At 44.0% G+C, this 21,202-nt stretch overlaps 1 protein-coding gene across 1 annotated transcript in view; it reads right to left on the bottom strand.

Annotated features, from left to right (window-relative positions):
- The window catches only part of NID2 (nidogen 2), a 71,174-nt gene that overhangs the window by 38,986 nt on the left and 10,986 nt on the right, over positions 1 to 21,202 (bottom strand). The window contains exons 4-7 of the mRNA XM_019646164.1: positions 15,128 to 15,855; positions 3,509 to 3,658; positions 2,820 to 3,065; positions 1,375 to 1,575 (exon numbers count right to left, since the gene is read on the bottom strand). Coding sequence (XP_019501709.1) covers positions 1,375 to 1,575; positions 2,820 to 3,065; positions 3,509 to 3,658; positions 15,128 to 15,855 — 1,325 coding nt within the window. The remainder of the gene's footprint in view (positions 1 to 1,374; positions 1,576 to 2,819; positions 3,066 to 3,508; positions 3,659 to 15,127; positions 15,856 to 21,202) is intronic.

The following is a 21,202-nucleotide window of genomic DNA, read 5'->3' as shown; positions in this document are numbered from 1 at the left end:
TCATGTGGGATCCGAACTGGGACCCTGCTGCTCAGAGCTGGTGTCCCAAGCCAGCTCTTAACCAACGTGCCACTCGGCCAGCCCCACAGTTGGTTTTTCATCTAATTCCTGGAACATGTTCCCTTGAGAAGCTCCTGGGTTTCCATGGGAAACAAGCAAGCCAAACAACTGAGCTGAGGCAGAGCCAAAGTGCTGCTGAGAGGGAGGTGGTCCTGTCACTGCTTGTCATCATATGCAAGGAATAAATGCTATAGGTGCCAGCCACCCTGAGTGCTGTGTGTGTGCTGCCTTGTTTGTTCCTCTCAGCAGCCCGTGAGGGGGGCCCTGCGATCTTGTGCACAGAGCCTTATAGAAGTTAAGAAGTTGTCTAAGATGCAAGGCTGGTGTGTGGTAGAGCTGGAACTGGAATGCAAGCTGGCCTGACTCAACACCCTAAGTTTTGAACCAGTCTATCCTCTCCATCGCACAGAGGTGCTGGCTTCTAACACCATGCACTTAAGTCTGAAGGGTTCCAGGCAAAGGAAGGGGTTGTTTCTCTCAATCTGAGCCCAGAGTCAGGATCACAGGCTGGTTATCTGGCCATCAGCTATTCTGTGTATGGCCCAGGTCTCCGCTGCCCATTCTCTTGCCTACATCTCGTGCCCGGCTTCCAACTCTCACACCACAGGAGAAGCAAGGGCCAAGGAAAGGCACAGCTCAAACTGCTGTGCAGCAGGACAGCAGCTGTGATTGAGCCAGCATTCTACACTCTGGTGGGGTTTTACAGAGCACATCACTTTACATATGTCAACTGTGGAAGGTAGACAGAAAAAGTGTTCTTATTCTTATTCGAAAGATGAGACAATAAGCTCTCAGATGAGTGACCTTTTTCCCACCTATTTTAAATGGCAAATCCAGGATACGAGTTTCTACCTTCTGACTCCAAATCTAGCATTAGTTTTACAACACTTTGCAGCATCTCTTTTGGTGATTTTCAAACAGGCTAACATAAGGTTACAGGACAAGTATAAATTCCAATAATCAATATTTTGACATGGCCCAGAGAGCAGGGTGATTGAAAACTCTATGGAATTACACCACCCCCAAAGACAAGGTTGTTATTGGTTACATTATTATTATTATTATTATTATTATTATTATTATTGTTATTATCTGCAAGTATTAGGTAGGAATATTGAGATTGTTACAGCAGCTGGCATTCTGCTCACTTACACTACCTATTTGATAATAATAACAAAATTCATCGTGATCGCATTTTATGTGCCACACGTGAGTCTAAGGACATTGCATGTAGTAACCCACTTAATCCTCATAACAATCTTGGGAAATATGTACTATTCCTGTTTTATAGATGTGAAGACTGGTTACACATACCTGAGTCCGAATAGTGGTAAAGCTCCTTGTAGGGAGCAATGTGAGCTGTGAAGCTTGCTGGGATGTAAGGTACTTGTCCTTGAATGTTGGTCTTAATATTCAGATAGTTCTCTGTGTCAAGCTCCTCAGCAGTTTGAGTGATTCGAACCTTCTCCTCTCCTGGGTAGAAAGTAACTTCCATGTCATGGATAAATGTAGCACCTGGAGGGGGAAAAGATCAGAACAGGGATGAAAAGCAGCCTTGCATATTACAGTAATAATACGTCTACCTCCTGATTTCTACTGCTATTGGAGATGGTGCCTAAGGAGATCATCTGATAGCCGAGACTAAGTCCTACCAGCTGTTGACGGCATCAGTTCCTCGAATTTTCTATTGAAGAGTATGGTTTTATCCTGCTACATCTCACACCACTTCTCTTTGTAGGAGCTTGTTTTCTGCGAGAAATAAACTCCTGGGATCATCTTTGACCTTTCTCTTTCCAAGGCTGCCAGGCTTAGCAAAAACAAACAAACAAAAACCCGAGGACACCCAGTTACATTTCAATTTTAGATAAATAATGAATGTATTTTTAGTATAAGTAATGTCTAATACAATATTTGGGGCATGCTTATATGAAATTATTCCAACTATTCATTGTTTATCTGAAATTCAAGTGTAACTGGGGATACTGTATTTTATTTATCTACTCTTGACTTGGCATTTTAATCAAATCTTGATTAAGAGCAAGATCCTACAAACAGGTATTGAGCTCTACAGCTAGAGGTGGGGGAAAGAACTTTTCTCTCAGTACTTTACATGCAATAAAGATAAATCTACAAGGAAACAAGTTTTTCAGGTGGGAGGTGAAAAGCCAAAAAGTATCCTCTACACTGTCACTATGAAAGGGTGGTCCTTACACCAGCATTAGCATCTCGGAGGAGCTTGCTAGAAAATTAGGATCACAGACCCCACCTCAGGCCCAGTGAGTCAGAACCTGCAGTTTTACAAGCACCTCAGGCGATCTGTGTGCAGGTGAATGTCTGAGAAGCACTGGTCTCTACTGTTATAGGTCAGAGTCATGAGGGTGGGAGTGGAGAAAAGGCATCGCTTTCTCCATGATGTAAAACATCTCCATCTGTGCTTCCCTATTTGACAGATCTATGCATAACAACTCAAACAAAGTCTGACAAACAAGCTTCAACAAATTAGGGCGAGAGGACACAAATGCTCCAAACAGAATCATCCCATTTCATTTCAACTTGGAGAACATTTAGAAGAAATCAGTCTCTTTCAACAATAGTCCTGCGAGGCCAAACCACCCCCAACTACCTCTAGACAGAAAACTACACACCTGCAGCTCTGGAACATTGAAGAAGCAAATCCTCTTTCACTAAATGAAAAAAAACCAAGAAGCAATGCCATCAAAGCGATGGTGACTATCAGCCCTCTCAGAGATCCCACTCACCTGTGAGGCTGAAGCCATTCTCCCAGCCTGGTTTCTCTAAAGCAAAGAGCCAGCCAAACAGGCCTCCGATGGGTGTGAGGGGGAGAAGGGCCTGGGCCGCGGGCTGTGGGATGTGGCTGATAGCCGTGTAAGCCCTGCCGTCATTGCTCACGATGTAAGCGTGCAGGTCCACATCGGCGAAGTGCACGGGCGTGGGGCCCACACGGAGGTGGCCGCTCACTTTCCCATTGACTCGATGAGGTGCCCCTGAAAAACAGCAAATCCACGCAACCTTGACCATCATCCCGGCTGGGGATGGGCCCACAGATAAAATAATCCCCCTGACAGCCCCCCAAAACTCAATCTTTATCCACTTTCACCATTGCCTAACCAACCAATTATCCATCTAAGTAAGAAATACACCTGCCTTGGTCTCTTTTCTCCCATCCTCCCTCTCTCCCATCCACTTTGACTCGAATGAGCTGGCAAAAAGGAGGAAACAGTCCTGGTTAATCCTCACGCTGGGAAATCAGCCGAAACGTGTTCATCCCTCAAACACGTATCGAGCACCTGCAAGTTGCTCACGCATGGATTCAAGCAGCGGTGAGGCAAGGTCCACAAGCAGAGCTCACAGGGGCACCCGGAAACCAGCCACCAGCAGAAATATACATGGGGCACCCCCCAGTTCCAACCATGCTGGCACCTCTCACCTGCTGGCAGACAGTGCTTCCCATTGCCATAAAACCTGGACTGGCAGTGGCAGCAATAGCCGGTGGCGTAGTCAGTGCAGAAGGCATGCTGGGAGCACTGTCGGTGGTTGCGTTCACAGGTCTCCTTGTTGGAAGCATTATACGTGAAGACTGGAAAGTAAAACAAACGTGCATTAAAAGGACTGACTCCAGCATCTTCGTTGCTGCCAGATTCGTCACGGACACTGCGTCTGTGCCATGAAATCAGCTTAGATTGTAATAAACACATAGGCTTTCGATGTTTAAGCAATGGGAATAACATTCAACCCAGGGGAACTGACGAGCTTTGCGTTCTGGCCAGAACTGCTGACTGCACGCCCCCTGGTCTCATCGCGCAGGTGCGGAACCAGGACGGGCGGCGCCGCTCGGCTTCGAGGGCTGTGAGGTGGAAGCCAACCCCGTTAGTGTTAGGCTGAACTGTACAAAACGCCCACCTTGTGGGTCAAAATGGCCAGAGATCAGCAATTTTATACGGTTCAACCTGAGAATGATGACCCCCTGAGAGGAAGACAAAAGAGAGAAACAAATGTCATTTTAATATCTAACCATTCATTCTTCTTTTTGGTGACCCTGAACTTAAAGAGAACCACCTATAGTTTGTCTCACTACCCAGGAAAATGTTTGGTTTTTTTTTCTGAGCAGGAAGAAGGGTCTTAAAGCACACACGCACAACCCTTAAGAAAAGTGTGTGGGGAGGATGTGGAGGAGAAGGGGAAAGGACCAGGGGATCAGCTGTTAAATGCTCTGTGCCTTTGCAGGGTTCCCTGCGGTGCGTGTGGCACAAGCAGGATTTTCACGCACTGGTGGAGAGCTGGGCCACAGTCACAGCTTCTCTAGGAAGCCACAGTGGACCAGAGTAAATGCAATGCCCTAGTAGCAGCTCCTTCCATCTGCCACTTATTCTGCCCATTAGGAAAAATAATAAAGTGAGTCATTTGTGCTACCAGGAAACAAAGGAATTGGAGCACATCTCATTGTCCATAAAAGAAATGGCCAAGGGGGTGGGATATGGCTGGGGGTGGTCAGCGATGGACAAGAGAGGGCTTTCTCCCCACACTGGGGATGATGCCAATCCTACGCGTGGCTACCAGGAAGCAAAAGGGCTGTGCACCCCTGTGCCTCTGCACCCCGAGGAGCTGGAGTTGGGTGGAGACTCCAGGAGCATGCTGACAAGCTGGGGTGGCACAGAACTCCAGTGCTAGACCCTGATGCTGCTGTGAGGAGCCAGCTCCCAAGGAAGACAGATACCTTACTCTTGGGAATAACTTGGTGGTAGTTGTGTTTCAGGTCTAGGTCTGAAAAGGAGGAAACTATAACAGAAAGGGAAGTTTTGAAAGATCAACGTTTACCCAGTATTGTAGAAGAGAAAAGAAACAAAGAAACCAACAGATGTAGCGCCATATACATAACAATATATTCCCCATGAAGACTTGTATCAGCAAGGAAAAACACAACAAAGTTAACATTGAAGTAGTGCTTAATATAGGCCAGATACTATTCTATGAACTTTAACTCTTTTACTATCCATAAGAACAAGGGACTGCTTTTATCCCTGCTTTGCAGATAAACAAGCTGAGGCACAGATTCAAGTGACTTTCCTGAAGTCACATAGGCAGGAGGTGGCAGAGAGGGATTTGAACCCAGGGGTGCAGCTCCAGATTTTTCACAGCTGCGCTCTAGTATCCCTCCAGTGGAGCCCAAGTACCTATGGCATGCGAGCTAGGTTAAGGATCTGATCAGGTGTCTGGGGTTAATCAGCAGAGGCTTCAGCAAGCAAGGTTTGAGTCATATTTTTTATAAATCAGGCTTAATGGTATTGATAGCTGAGATCATCCAGATTTCCAGCACACTGGGAAAAAAGCACAGGTAAAAAGAAGTGAGAGGAGCAGCAACAGCATTAACTTTTGGACACTATTTGACAGCTGCTTACAGATTCTAGAGAAAGCAGTAAGCTGAGGTGTTGGCAGGACAGATAATCTTGACTCAAGTGGAATATCTGACTAGGAACATAGTGAGAATGAATATGGTGACTCAACAAGGCCTTGATGAGAAATTCCAGTTTGATAAAAATAGAAAAGGAGGCCTAACCCTCTACATTAAAAACAAACAACCCCCACATCCCCCTCCCCCCCCAAAAAAGAAAGAAAGAAAACCCAGAAAAATGACAAAACTTAAGGCAGGGGGAAAAAAAAAAACCACCAGAATGGATGATAAAAAAATATTATGTGGTTGCTGTACAGAGAGCTATATATCACTGACTGCCATTGGTTTAAGAAAGGGGGAAACCCCAGTTTAAGTAAAAAGAAATGAATGTAACATGCATGTGTCAAAGTCTCAGGTTTCTCCAGCTCTAAGTCACAACTAAGTGTAAAGAAGCAGCACTTGGAGGGACTTGCACACTTGTGTGCTCCTGGCCTGGCTGCCATCAGGACTCTCCACCCAGAGCACAAGAGAACAGGGCAACAGAAGCTCCAAGCTGTAGGACTTGACTGCAGCCATGGCTCAGGAGGCTCCGCAAAAACCATGGACATGCCCTCTGTCTGTCTCAGTTTCCTCATCTCTAAAGTCAGGACAGCACCCCCTTCTCACACCTCATTGCTAGAAACCACAGAATTTACATGCTTCTGAGCACCAAGGTAAAAAAGCAGCCTGATGCAGGTAGAAGGGGCCGTCATTTTCAGGAAATTCAGGTAAAAATAAAACCAAACTTGAACACTGTTCAGCCCAAAATTAAGGAAATGATGGGTTTGCATTATTATTCCCTCTACTTGTTACTTTGTGAAGACTTGTTCTCCAGCCCAATCCCCATTCTAAGAGTGGATTATGAAACAGGGACAGATGGGATGGAGGAGGATGACAGTTGTGGAGAATTAGGTTAATTGAAACAAAAAACTAGGTCTAGGCATGGCTATTATGTGGGTAAAAAGAGGGACAGCAATGCAGCCAGCAACTTACAAACGCAACTGTGCAGAAGTCTAAGCTGATTGGCAGGCAGACTGCATTTTTCTAACAAAAAACAACAATTAGGCTCCCATGAAAGGCTATTATGAGACTGAAACTATAATTATGATGGTTTAAATTAGTTATTAGTAAGTTGGCCTGGGGATCTTTTAAAAGATTGTGTGTGTGTGTGTGTGTGTGTGTGTGTGTGTGTGTGTGTGTGTGTGTGTGTGTGTGTGTGTGTGTGTGTGTGTGTGTGTGTGTGTGTGTGTAATATTGTATTCTCAGGATGGGATTTACTGAGCCAAAAACACAAGCTCAGCCTCTAGCCCCGGGAACAGCCACGCTAAGGCAAGAAGATATGTTCACTCCTAATCAGAGAGAACTCAGGCTCCCTTTTGGGACTCCTTTTCCGTGCCTGCCTTCACTCATAGATTAACACTTAGTGTTGGATTGTTAGGTAAAAAGAAATGCCTGTTGCAATTTTCTTTCATTCATTCAATAATTCAACAAATACTTATTGAGCCTGGCAGTGGTCTAGGAAATTAGGTTTATAGCAGGGAACAAAGACAAAAATTCCTGTCCTAAATCTCACATTCTTTTAGGTAGCAGTCAATAGACAGGTAAATTATTTAATATGGAGGATGGTGTCAAGTGCTCTGCAGAAACTTAAATCAAGGAAGGACGAGAGGGCTGGAGGGGGTAGGTGACATTTCTCCTTTAAATTTCAGTCAGGGAAGGCCTTGGGAGAAGGTGACCTTTGGACAGAGGGCTGGAGGAGGGGAGGACAGCGGAGGCAGGGACACTCGGTCTGTCAGGCAGGTGGGGCCTGCGGGAGGACAGGCAGAGAAGGCAGAGAGGTTACCCTGGCTGTTTTCCTAGGGCCTCTAGGTCATAGGGAGGATTTGGGATTTAGCGGCTGGAGGGTTTTGAACAGAAAAATGACATGATCGGACTTCTGGTACCTCAGGAATGAGTCAGTGTCTTGGTAATAGGACGTGCTGGTGAGGAGGAGGAGAAGGGACCAGACCTGGAATATTTTGAAGGTAAAGTTGACAGGGTTTGCTGATAGATTGGATGGGCGGGGTGGGGTGGGGAGAATGGGAGGGAGAGAAAGAGAAGAGAGAGGCAGTGTTGGAAAAGAGGGGAGCAAGAGGAGAGGGGAAAAGAGAGGAAAGAAAGAGAAAGAGAGGAGTCTAGTGATGTTCACATTTTGGTGTGGGAAACTGGGTGAAACTTCCACTTACTGAAACAGGGAGACTGTGGACAAGCAGGTTTGTGGGAGATCAGTTCTAGCAACAGCTTCCAGGAAGCAGGTAAGTGGGCTCCGCTTGGATAGGGTCTTATACCTTCAGCAGGGTGCTATCCAACCATTCAGAGGGAGCCTGCATTTCTCCATTATATCAGAATCACCTGGGATGCCTGTTAAAAATGCAAATTACCAGAGCACACCTAAGACCTATCAAGCTCTATGGGTGGATCCCAGGAAGAGGCGCCTCAGCCACTCCCCAGGTGATTCTCAAGCCTACTGACGTGGGATGTTCAGGATATTCACAAACTCCATTTCTGAGCTAGAGAATGCCCATTCGTGTAGTTAATGGATTTCATCTGACCAGTTAGCAGCTCCTGGGGCAGGTGGGATTTCAGGCAATGCTCTCACATTTATTCCTGGCCAGCTGAGAAGGGGATCTCAGTGCTTATGGCCCACCTGGGCTGCAAGCAATGTGAAGGTCCTTTAGTGGAGGGAACCCAGAAGCCAGGTGCCTTCCCTGATGAAGGGGGAGAAAGAGCTGGATCTAGAAATGTGATCTCATGGGCAGTAATTGATCCAGGGCAAGAAAAGGTGGACTTCTGGCCAATGTGACTTCTCAAATTTCTTTGGAATTGGCAGGTAGATTCAAAGATGCTGAACTACTTGAAGGTGTGGAATCAGTGTCTGGATCCCAGCTGGATGAGATGTGCACTGAGCATCTCCAAAAACAAAATGGATTTTTCTTTCCAGTGGTGATGTATATGCCTCTTTGTATCATAATTTTGGATGTATTTTCACACTGTTTCCAATTCTGGTAAGGAGATAGTATCTCCATTTTACAGATAAGAAAAATGAGATTCGCAGAGATTTTATGATCTTCTGGCTCTAAATCCCAGGCTTTTTTCGTTACACCACCAGTGCTAACGTGCGGTGGGCTTCAGAGTCACCAAGGGACCTGGTTTAAAATGCAGAGTGTGTTTTGGAAGGTGGAAATGGGACCTGGAAATCAGCATTTTAAACAAGGGCCCCAGGTGCACTAGATGCACGTGGACTAGAGCCCACCCTTTGAGAAACAGTTTTTATTCCATGGCTTCCTTTCTCCTGAATTTACTCAAGGGTCAGGGTGTCTTACAGACCCTTGGGGGACCCACTTGGCCAGGGAGCTCCTGTCATGGGGAGCCAAGATGACAGAGACAGTCTGCTGGCATCTCAGGACACAGCAGGGGGGCAGAGACTCTGTCAGGTCTGAATGAGCTCAGTTGGCAACAGCTTTGTTAACAGAGGTTAACAGTTGCTCAAGGAATCTTAGCAGGAATCTTAGCATGAGGATTTGGAAATCTCATTTTTCTTTTTTCCATGTAATGCTTTTTTACTCTTTTCATATCCTTAATAGAAAGAAAAATGGGGTAGGGATACAATAAGAGGGAAAGAAGCAATGGCACTGCCAAAGTACTCGACACTTGTCCAGTTAGGAGTTTTTCACAAAAATGGAAAACTCTGCACTTGCTCTGATCCATCCTTCAATCTCCATTTTTCCAGCAACACTTAAGCACTTGTCTTCAGCCTCAGGCCTGCCCTCCTTCACTCAGAGCTCTGGGCCAGCCACGTGGGAGGCAGGCAGGCTCCCTGGCACAGACCGAGTTCATTGTGAGAACATAAGGGGGATGGAGGGTTTCCTGCATGGAGCTGCCCCCGACAGCTGGAGTGACTTTTTAACAACTGCTGCTACCTCAAGAAAAAGGATCCATGTTTCCACTGCAGGACAGATTTTTCTAAGTTTCCCCACCTCCCAGAAAGATACGCTAGTAAGAAAAGCCACATCCAACTGCATTTTGCTCTAGTTTTCATGTTTGTTGATTTTTGATGTATATATGTGGTGCACAGTGGTGCTAGTTAAGCAAAGTTATTAGTATCCTGATTGGGGGCAGGGGTTTACAAGGTCTGACAATTAAGTTTGCAAACTTGCCACTGTGCGCTTACATTGGCAGCACTGAACAAACAGCTAGGTGAGGTTTCATAACCTTGGTATATCAGTGTCTCACAGCTGTGTTCGTGTCGACATGTGGCGGTATCTTGCTGAGTGGCATTCATTATTGTTGTTGTGTGTTTCTGTGTGCCATCACGAGGATGTCTGAGCTTGAATTAGAGCAACGAACAAACATTCAATTTCTTGTTCAACTTTGCAAGAGTGGAAGTGAAGTCAGGGGTATGTTAGTTCAAGTTTATGGGGATAATACCAGGAAGAGAATGGCAGTGTACAAATGGATTGAATGTTTTTCTGAAGGGAGAAAGCCACTGATGAAGAAGTCATGGCGGCCAGAAACGAGCAGAACTGATGAAAACATTGCAAAAAGTCATCGGATTGTGAGTCAAAATCATCAGCTGACTGTGAGAAGCATAGCAGACCAAGTAAACATCGATACAGAAACAGTTAGGAAAATCTTAACTAAAAATCTTGGCATGAGAAAGGTGTGTGCAAAAATGGTCCTGAAGGAGCTCACCAATGAACAAAAGCAAAGGAGAATTGAAGTTTGCCAAGACCTTTTGGAGAGGCAAGACGGTGTTTTGGGCCATGTTATCACTGGTGATGAAAATGGGTGTACCAATACGACCCTGAAACAAAGCGTCAAAGTGCACAATGGAAGTCAGCCAATTTTTCATGACCAAAAAAGTTCCATCAGTCCAAATCAAGAGTCAAAACGATGTCGCTAACCTTTTTTAGTATCAGAGGGATTATTCATTATAAATTTGTGCCAACTGGACAGTTAACCAAGTTTACTATTTGGAAGTGCTGAAAAGGCTGCGTGGAAAAGTTAGACGAAAATGACCTGAACTTTTTGTCAACAATTCATGGCTCTTGCATCATGACAATGCACCAGTTTACACAGCACTCTCTGTGAGGGAGTTATTAACTAATAAACAACTGTATTGGAACACCCTCCCTACTCACCTGTTCTGACCCCCACGACTTCTTTCTTTACCCAAAGATAAAGAAAATATTGGAAGGAAGACATTTGGATGACATTCAAAACATCAAGGTTAACACAATGACAGCTCTGATGACCATTCCAGAAAAAGAGTTCCAAAATCGCTGTGAAGAGTGGGCTAGGCGCTGGCGTTGGTGCATAGCTTCCCAAGGGGAGTACTTTGAAGGTGACCATAGTGATATTCAGCAATGTGGTAGGTAGCACTTTTTCTAGGATGAGTTTGCGAACTTAATTGTTAGATCTCGTACATCCATTGTCATGACGCCAGCAGGCTCTCCCATATAGGTCTTCACAGGTATGGGGGCCCTCCTGTCACAGACCCTCAGTGACCTGGAGGTGCACTCAGAGAGGGGCTTCCTGCCTGGAAGGCTGGGTTGGGCAGCAGAGCTCCAATTCATTCCAGGGGAGTAGCTGCATGAGCAACACATTCCTGCAGCCTTTCCCAAGGCCAAAAATAGAGTTAGACTAGAAGCCACAGGGAAATCCTCTTCACAACTGGGCTCTTCTAGCATGACTGCCATCTAAGGGGCAGCAAGAGGGTCCCCATAACGGAGCATGGATGCCCTGAGGTTTCTGAACGCCAGGTGTCCCTCCCCCTTTCTAATTCATCATGCAGGCTCAGGTTAGATGGAGCTCCTCACAGTAATATGGGGAAGGGGCATGAGAACTGTTTTTACAGAAGGAACTAGGAGGTTGGATTCCAAGCCTGCCACCTACAAGCTGCCAGACACAGAACTCAGGCAAACAATCAATCACACGGAACAGACCATCCGAAGCCTATTGACCAAAGCGATTCCATGGTAATGGCCATTCCCATAATTAAACCTATTACAAAATAGACGCGGGCTGCACCTTACAAAAGTTAAAGGTACACGTGCCCCCATTCTTCTTGTACCTTGCAGAAGTTCCCCATACAATAAATTTTCCATGGAAACAAGAAACATATAAAGCCTACCTCGATGGGGTGGAGGAGATCTCTCTTCCACTCACAATTAGAGATTGCCACTTTGTCTGCGGGGTGGCCTTTCTTTCCCTACTTACTCTCTGCTAAATAAACTTTCCCTTTAAACTCTTTATTTGGTTCATGTTTGAATTCCTTCCTACAGGAAGCCAAGAACCTCTTGGCCCAGGGCTTGAGTCCCGACTCCAGCAGATTCACCCTGCTGGCATCAACAGCACCACCTCAGCAGGTAAGTCACACTCATTTCTACTCCCCAGATACAGGCAGTCACCGTCCTGATCAGCACTAGCCCTCACGGGCAGCTCCTCTTTCATGTCCATTCCCCTCAACTCACTCACACACACACACACACTCTCTCTCCATTTCCACCTCAGTCACCCCTTCGTCAAGAATAGTTCCCCATTTTTTCCCTCTCTAAATTCAGACTCTGATCTCAAGGCCTGGCTCAAGCCCCTCCTCCTTCACAACAACTTCCCTGACTTGATACACGTGGATTTGCTCTTCGCTGTGTTACCTGACAGCTTGCTTCCTTGACGCCTTGGTCTTCCTCTTACTTAGACAAATCATACAGTTCTTTCCAGGCCTCAGTTTCCTCCTCTGTAAAATGGGAAGGGTAAGCATCTTTCTCACAGGGCAATTCTGAGGACTAACCATGACAGCACAATTACAGCAAAGCACCCTCTTACAGTCCCCGTGGGCACTCAATAAATACCAGTGAGCACTCCCACTGGTGCCTCGATCAGATATGGCACATGGCAGGTACTCAGGTAACTTTCTGATTAGACAACAAACTACTGGAGCTCCCTGGAGAAACAAGACACCTTAGACAGAAGATACTTGCACTCCCATTTTATTGCTGGCTCTGTGGTCTGTGAAAACAGAACAAAGCAAATAATATACTTGAGGCCAGAAATAGAGTGACATTCCTGCCGGGTGTAGACATCATCTGAAAAGAATCTAGATTTCTCAACAAAAAGAGTCCTTAAGGGAAAAAAATTAAAATAAAAAGATAAGGGAGAGATATTTGGGGAGCCTTGAACTAAATCTTAATTTCTTGTTTTAGCAAGATGACTACTACGAAGCTTGAAGGAGAAACTAAAATTCATTGGGCAAGGTGTTTCCATGCCCAATTGTAATGCTCCCAACTACTTAATGAGATCTACATTTTCTTCCTTTTAGAGTGGACGGAAAAGATGGCCCAACGGAGCACATCTTCTTACCCCAAATCACAGAGCAGAGCTGAAAATCAAGCTCAAGTCCACCTAACACCAAAATCCATGCTCCTCTACTCCATCCATGGGAAAGGCCAGGCAGGACGGGCCATGGCTGGGCCGTTAGTAGGCAATGCTCTGTGTCTCTGCCACCCCTATCCACCAGCTTCCCCAGGGGGAGTCCACGTTTACCTGATAACCTCTAAGGCATCAATGTTTCATCTGAAGAAAAAAAAAGTTCGCTGACCAAAAAACAAAGTATCTAACAACTGCATGGTTCTACATGTCACAGTCTTCCTAAAGCCTGTGGTGAAAATAGATGCTCACCTATGTCCCTTCTCTGTTTTCAAGTTTTAAAGTTTTCCCTCTCTGCTCTCTAACATGGTGGTTGCTGATTTTTTTCTCCAGGGTTCAAAAACTTCTAGTTAGATTTTTTTCCCTAAATGTCTCAGTGTATATTAACCAGCTTTTGCATATGCACGCTACCATTTCCAAGATGTCAGTAGTAGACGCTGCCCAGCAGCTGATAAACATCATAGTTCACACCCCAGAAGGGTTATGGCTGTCGCCCCTGTTCTCTGTGGCCAGCTCCCTAACTTCCTCCACTGTTACCCCAGTGATCCCAACCTCTCACAGCTCAAAGCTGGGGGTGCAGCCCCTTCCTCTTCACTCTTTAATAAATCATTCTATGGGTCTGCTTTTTAATATTCCAGCCTCTTCTCAGGGCAGGAAGTCAAAAATGAAAACACCATTTAGGAATACATCTTTACCTCAAAATTCCTCTGCTAAAAATCTTTCACACTTGGCTTTAAATTTTCTTCAGATATACAGAACTTATGCTGAAAAGTCAGGAGATTGTCAGAAGGGCCTGAGGGTTCTGAAGCCTTCCAATAAAAGGCACATCTTCAACTTGACAGAAACGTTGCCCTTAGGTATAAATTAAGGCACAACTATTTAACAAGCCCATTCCTTACTCTCTACCTATTCCCCCACACCAAGCCCATTGCTATACATGTTCTATAATTAGTAACAGCAGCCACCATTTACTAAGAACAAACTAGTTCAGATACTAATATAAACAAGTTATTATCTCATTTAATCCTCTCAAAAAGTTTAGGAGTTACATAAGTTGCCTCATGTCACCCAACAAGGAGCCAGGACGCAAACCTAAGTTTGACACCAACACTCTCACTGTAATCATTACATAACATCATTTTAGTCACAAAATAGTTTCTTCCCTCCTGAAGTAAGCCCTTCTTCAAGCAATTTCGATACCACAGCAAAAGAACCCAGAAGACCCTCTTTGCTAGGTCAACATGTTTTTACAAACAAAAGGGATAGGAAACAGAAAAGGTGTGGAAAGAAAAGGAGGTCCTGAAGAATGACTTCACCTCTGACCTCTTTCTTCCTGTGAGAGGTCAGATGATCGGTCCCTGGAATAAATGGAATGAATCTGTAGTCCATTTCCCATTCATGTGTTGACATCCCTGACTGAGAAGAAAGAGCTGACATGACAAGTCTCAACTAGGAAGAGAAGGCGACATGGGCTCCATGTCTGTATTAATTAACCACTGCCTCCTCTTGGCATTTCTCTCCTGGCCCCTCACCCTGGTCAGTGAGTCATGAAATGAGGACAAGGCTCCTGGGAGGTGAATACCACAGCTGCAAGGCATGAACCAGAAATGAAAAGACACAGGTGGTTAGCAAGTTTCTTTCCCCATGGGCATCCTCTCCCACACACCACCGAGTAGCTCTAACCCAGGGAAGCACAAGGGTTATCCCAGACCAGAGTAAGAATCTGGAATGTTCATCTGAGCCAGCATGACTAGCCACTTAAAACCAAAGCCTTCCGCCCTTCATCACTGTAATGTGTATGCAGCCTCAGAATGTTTTTACCTTTGCTGAACTTTCAAACTGAAATACTTCATTACACTTGAGAGCAGAGCTGGCACGAGCAGCCCAGTTCTTCCCTACTCGCTTCATGAGGCCCATGTTTTAAAAAAAAACATTATTAATGGTCAAGAGATTCCAAACAGAATTTGCCTGCCAAGATGTATTTGGCAAAGGAAAGATACTCTATCTTCTGAAACATGGATTTGAAAAATCAGTTTTCCAATCTTCTTTTTGCTAAACTTTCCACGTCCTCGCTTGAGAGAAAAGTCACGACTTTATATAAAACCAGCATTTTTTAAACAGAATCATAGCACCCGTTTTCTCTAACCCACTTACCCTCCGCATTGGATCTGATGTTGTCTTCTACCCCTACCACGTGTCTCCCAGGACCCCATGGTGGAGTGTGACCTGGCAGAACCACCTCTCTTTCGGGCTCGGCCGGAGGGACATCCCTTTCTGAAGGCAGTGCCCCTCCATCTGGATAGGGCTGCATGTTTCTGTTTTCAAGGTAGGGAGGTGGGGTTGCCCGGGAAGGGTCCAGTGAATCTCCTTCTGTCTCTGTTGCAGCTGGGCCTCTGGTCCCTGGCTGTTCAGCAGATTCTACTCGCTCTCTTATTTGAGGGACACCTATCTCCCCTACAGGTCTCCTCTCTTTGATTTGAGGGTCCAAGGTGGCAGATTCTGTTTCAGGGTAGAGTGGCCGAGGTGTTGAATGTGGCAAAGGGGAGGCCAGGTTGTTATCTGAAGGAGAGATACCAACTGCGAAATGCCTTGAATCAGCTTTTGAGGAGAAGGAAACATCGACACTGCTGTGGCCATTCGCGGCCAACTCTGGTTCACTCGGGGGGTATTCAACTTCCTCCTCATTCTCATCATAATAATCCAAATCGTCCTCAGTGTAGTCGCTTTCCAGGGCTGCAGCATGGCTGAAGGAATGTTCCAGCGGAGCCGAAGAGCGGGCTTTGGAAAGGTCTCCTCCGACTGTTGCTGGCTTGACATTGTCCAAGGGGGAGGTGCTGCCAATATGAAAAGCCCACACTCCAGGAATCCCCAGGTTGCTGTGTCTAAATAAAAAGGAACATTTCATTGTTGCAAAAATGTCCATGTACCACCTTCCTACAAAGGTAAGCAATTTATTTTAAAACTGAAAAACAATTAAGATCAGATTCACTGGTATAGAAAACCAAAAAAAAAATGAGACCTCCATGGTAACTACAAGGATTATACTGGGATTTTTATGTAAACTACCCCTTATTTAACATTCAATTTCAAAGGCTGTGTTTCACAGAATGCTGGATCATCAAGTTATAACTTGCTCTACAATCCACATATTTTTCCTGAAATATAGCTGTTTGAAAATAAACAGAGAATGTGGGAATATGTTATCCTTCCTCTATTCTTAACACAATCAAGAAGACATATGCTTAAAAATTTTTGCCAAATATTTAAATAATAATGACTACTACATGTTTCTGAGAGTTAGTTATGTGCCAAATGCTTAAGGTGCTTCAATATAATCTGCAGGGGTGGGACAGTGACCATGCCCAATTTGACAGAGGGAGGGGAAACTAGGTTTTGAGGAGCTAACTAATCTTCAAGTCACACAACTAATGCTTGACAGAACTCAGAACCAACTTCAAAGCCCATGCTACTTACTTGGAATTCACATTATTAGAAAATAATTATTTTATATATTATATTATTTTATGTCAGGAAACCAATACACTGTAATCAATCAGCACCTGAATTATCATAACTCTACAGAATGATCAAGACATTTCGTTGTTTAGTCACAAGGATTCATCAATTAACTAATTCACAGCAGTAAATGAATGTTGAGTCAATATAAAAAAAATTTAAGGGGCCGGCCGAGTGGCACATTGGTTAGGAGTTGGCTTGGGACGCCAGCTCTGAGCAGCAAGGCCCCAGTTCGGATCCCACATGGGCAAGTGACTCTGTGCCCTCTACAGCTAAGATGGTGAACAACAGCTCAACCTGGAGCTGGGCTGCCATGAGTCGCCGGCGATGGCGTAGGATGCAGTGGGGCTGGCCAGCAGCGGGCGTGCACTTTAATGAGCTGCCATGAGCCGCCGTGAGCGGCCATCCAGTGGCCGGTGAGCAACTGCCTTACCCGGGAAGAGCGCAATGATAATACCAACATGGGCCAGTGAAGCGATGTCCTCCACAACTAGACTGGAGAACAAAAGGACAGCAACTTGTCTGTTCCCCTTCCCCGATTCCCCAATGCTGTTCCTCTCCCCCAATTCCCCAATAAAACCTTTAAAATATTTTTTTAAAGAAATATAAATGTGCCAGTCTAAAATGTGTGGAGCAAATGCAGAACAAAGTTAAGGGGAAAATAAGAAAGTAGGTTAATTAAAACACCACAGATCGTATGTGAGAGATGTTCAGAAAGGTCTGGAGACCAAGAGTCCACTTGTTTCTCCACTGGAAAAGAACACGGACTCTATTCAGTCTTCCAAACATCCCAATGATCCATTATCCTAGAGCCAATGACACATTCTGAAGAGAAGAACTACATATAAGATTTCTAAAAATAAGGAAAAACTTGAATAAACAAGAGTCTGGCTAGCTTGAATACAACAGTTTGTGTATTCCTCTAGTGTATGTACAAAATACCAGGCTCAGAGCCTCTGATGCTATGGGATTTCCTCAGAAGTCAGTTAATGAGGAATAAGAGTCAATGACAAGTTAGAAATAAGTAAGAAATTCATTGACTCATATAAGGACAAGAGGCTTTCACTTATTTGGGTAGATGCTCATCATATTCATATGGATTTCTATAGCAATTATACATTTCAATACAATTCCGAAGATGTCCCCTCTTCTCTCTCAATCTCTTCGTGTGTGTGTGTGTGTGTGTGTGTGTGTGTGTGTGTGTGTGTGTGTGTAGTGGTTGCTGCTGCTGTTGCTACTGCTGTAATTAACTTAGGGAAACAGGAAAATAGACAGCAAAACTGTGATCCTTTGTGCAATATGCTATGTGTGCTTGGTAAGTTCGGAAAATTAATGTTGATGTTTCTTGACAAGCAAATAGGGAACACTAAAGCAAATAGGAGAAGAATTCTGAAGATCTGAAGATAGAGTTTATTATCACATCAGAGGTGTTGCAGCTGTGAAATTTCTTCTTGATGTTAGAAACAGAAAACTATAAAAGCTTCAAAGACTAGGAAAATACAAATTATGGCAGATAAAAGCTAAGTAAAATAACCTTCTAATTAGATGTAAATCACTATTCTGGCTTTTGTCATTGTGTGTGATGGGAAAGTAACCAATTTGAGTTTATCCTAAAATCTAAGGTCATTTGGAAAGCTCAGTGATAGAAAGAACTTAATTTATTCCCTAGAAAGAAAAACAAGACTACAAAATCGAATGACAGAGTCTTCCTCCCTGAGCTGTCAGAAAGATTAAGTTAGAAAATTACATCAAATGCTTAGCATGGGACCCTGCACATAATAAATACTTAGTAACTACTGTCTTACAGAATACATAAAAGTAAATCTCAAAAATGCAAATGTCTACATTCATACTTAAATTTGCAGGAGAGCTGTGACAAGCACACTGTGAATTATGTAATTTATGACCTTTGAGCTTATAATGATGAGGCAGGTTTGAGAAAGACAAAGATTCCACTGACTTGGAAATTAATTTTATTCTTTACAGATATATACTGAAGTATTTAGAGTGAATGGCATGATGTGTGTGACTTACTTTAAAATACTTAAGCAAAAAGAGAAAAAATGATGAATATGGCAAAGTGTCAACAACTTACAAATCTAGATGCATTTGGGTATTCATTTAGCTATTCCCTCCACTTTTCTGTATATTTTTGAAAATTTAAATAATAAAAAAGTAAAACAGAAGATTGAATCGAAGAACAGTTCTGTAATTTGGAGGTAGAGAAGTCCTTTTGAAGAATAACACCAAGACCTAACATTATAAAGGATAAGACCAATAATGTTAACAACCCTCAACTTACAACTTCTAGATCATTAATAACTTTAAAGATGAAGAACTGGATAAAAATATTCACAGCATATGAGAGGATTGATATCTTTACTATATTTTTTCTTATTTATAAGAGTTCTTTGTAAATACCCCCAAAAGAAAATAGCAAATATGGACAGACACATTACACACACACACACAAAAAGACAAATGGGTATGAAACCCATGAAGAGGTATTCATTTTACTAGTAATCAAAGGAATTAGAGTGAAAACACAAACATTTTATACCTATCAGATGCACAAATATTAAAAAGGATAGAAGTTTGTAGGGAGCAGACACTGCCAATCACAGCTCTACATTATTGGTAAAGATATAAGTTGGTGCAATGTTTCTGAAGGGAAATTTGTTAATATACATCAGAATGTTAAACAGCACATATCCTTTCTCAACCATTCTACTTTTAAGAGAAATGAGAATCTGAGCAACGTGTATTATGCTGTTTACTGCAACAATATTTATAAAAGGAAACACCAGAAACAAGTTAAATGTTCATCAAGAAGTTATTGTCTTGGGCCGGCCGAGTGGCGCGTTGGTTAAGAGCTCGCTTGGGACGCCAGAGGACCCTGGTTCAGATCCCACATGAGGGCCAGTGACACTGTCCTCTACAGCTAAGATGATGAACAACAGCTCAACCTGGAGCTGGGCTGCCATGAGTTGCCGGCGACGGTGTAGGCTGCAGCCCCTGCTGCAGTGGGTTGCCATAAGCTACCGTGTGTGGCCGGCAGCCGGTGTGAGCTGCCAAGAGCCGCCGTGAGCAGCCGTCCAGAGGCCGGTGACTGATCTGCCTCACCCGAGAAGAGCGCAATGATAATACCAACATGGGCCAGTGAAGCGACATCCTCCACAACTAGACTAAAGAACAAAACGACAGCAACTTGTCTGTTCCCCTTCCCCCAATTTCCCAATAAAATCTTTAAAAAAAAAAGTTATTGTCTTAATAATTGAGGATACATATAATGCCATGTTTTATAGTCTTAAAATGATAATATAAACAGATATTGCACTGAAAGAGGGCCTAAGACAGTGATAACTGTGGAAATGCCACATGTATAGCAAAAGAACCATTCTGGTTTTTAAAATTTTTTACATATATTTAAAATTCTGGAAGGACTGTTAACACTGGTTATAACTTGCAGCAGTGATAATGGGTAATTTTTACTTTTATTTCAAAGTATTCTGCATTGTTTGTACTTTGTTTTATTTTGTAATAGTAAGCATAGGTTACACTTAAAGAAAAATCTGTTAGTCATAACTATTCTACTCTGGTCAAGTAACTCAGGTTTCTGGGAAGGATCAAAGATAAAAATGAGGGAAGGTATGGAGGGAGGTAAATGGGGGTGTGTGTGTGTGTCTCTGTTACTGTTCTTAGGGGCCTTTGTGGCTGTGGTGGGAGAGCACAACTGCTTTTCCCACAGGCTTTTAGCCCCGCCGACTCCTGCGCCTTGTGTATATGTTAGCACTTATTCTAACGCTCTGGAATTGTTGATTAATTGTGCCTATTAGAAGACAAGCTGCTTGTGTGTGTGCAGGGCCTGTGTCTTAGACATCTTTGCCTTTCACGTGCTTGGCCCTTTGTGTCTGTGGAGCAGAGACTCTGTGGGCTCCAGGGTGGATGAGGTAGGTGGAACTCAGGGAGAGAAAGCAAGGAGCTAAGTTTGCTCCAGAGTCGAGTCTAAAAGGCAGCCTAGATGTTGGCCTAAAGATGCCCAGCGTGAGTCCCAAGAACGGGAAAGAGGACCAGGGTTCAGCGTAAAATAAGTAGCTCAGAGCTCCAGACTTGTGCTTGAATTTTGGCTCTGCCACTGAATAACAGACTATAGGCAACTTAACTTCCCTAAGCTCATTTGTCAAATTGAGAAAAGAGTTGAGCTTACCTCCTAGGAGTCCTGTGAGTTTTAATGAAGATAGCTTCTGGAAAGCGTTTCGCGCAATGTTTGGCAAATCGTAAGCTCTCTATAAATGTCAGCTCTGAGTAACCATATTTGGTTGTGGGGACCTCTCTCTGGTAGCTGAGCAGAGCAGATGCCATGCAAATGTGTCAGGAATACCCAGGCATAATGTAATGAAACTGAGAGGCCGTGAGGGGAAGCTAAGTATATGCAATGTGTTCTGTCTGGCTTCTAGACCAGTATTCAGAAATGCAGAAAGGAATAAAAGCAAAGATATTTTTTAAAGCCCTGAAATCAGTAAATATCAACAGATGCTAACCCCTATGCTGGCATGATGTGGGCTGAGAGAAAGTAAAAGGGCTTATGATTACACTTGCAGAGTAAGCCATTCCGGGACCGAGGAGTATGCTCAGTCCTGGTGACCTCATGGAAAACCCATCAGTGCGATTTCAGATAATGAGGCCACAGACAAACTTTGAGATTTCCAAAAA

This window comes from Hipposideros armiger, unplaced genomic scaffold (genome assembly GCF_001890085.2).
Source record: "Hipposideros armiger isolate ML-2016 unplaced genomic scaffold, ASM189008v1 scaffold_5, whole genome shotgun sequence".
NCBI lineage: Eukaryota > Metazoa > Chordata > Mammalia > Chiroptera > Hipposideridae > Hipposideros > Hipposideros armiger.
This window is presented reverse-complemented; position numbering and strand designations above follow the sequence as displayed.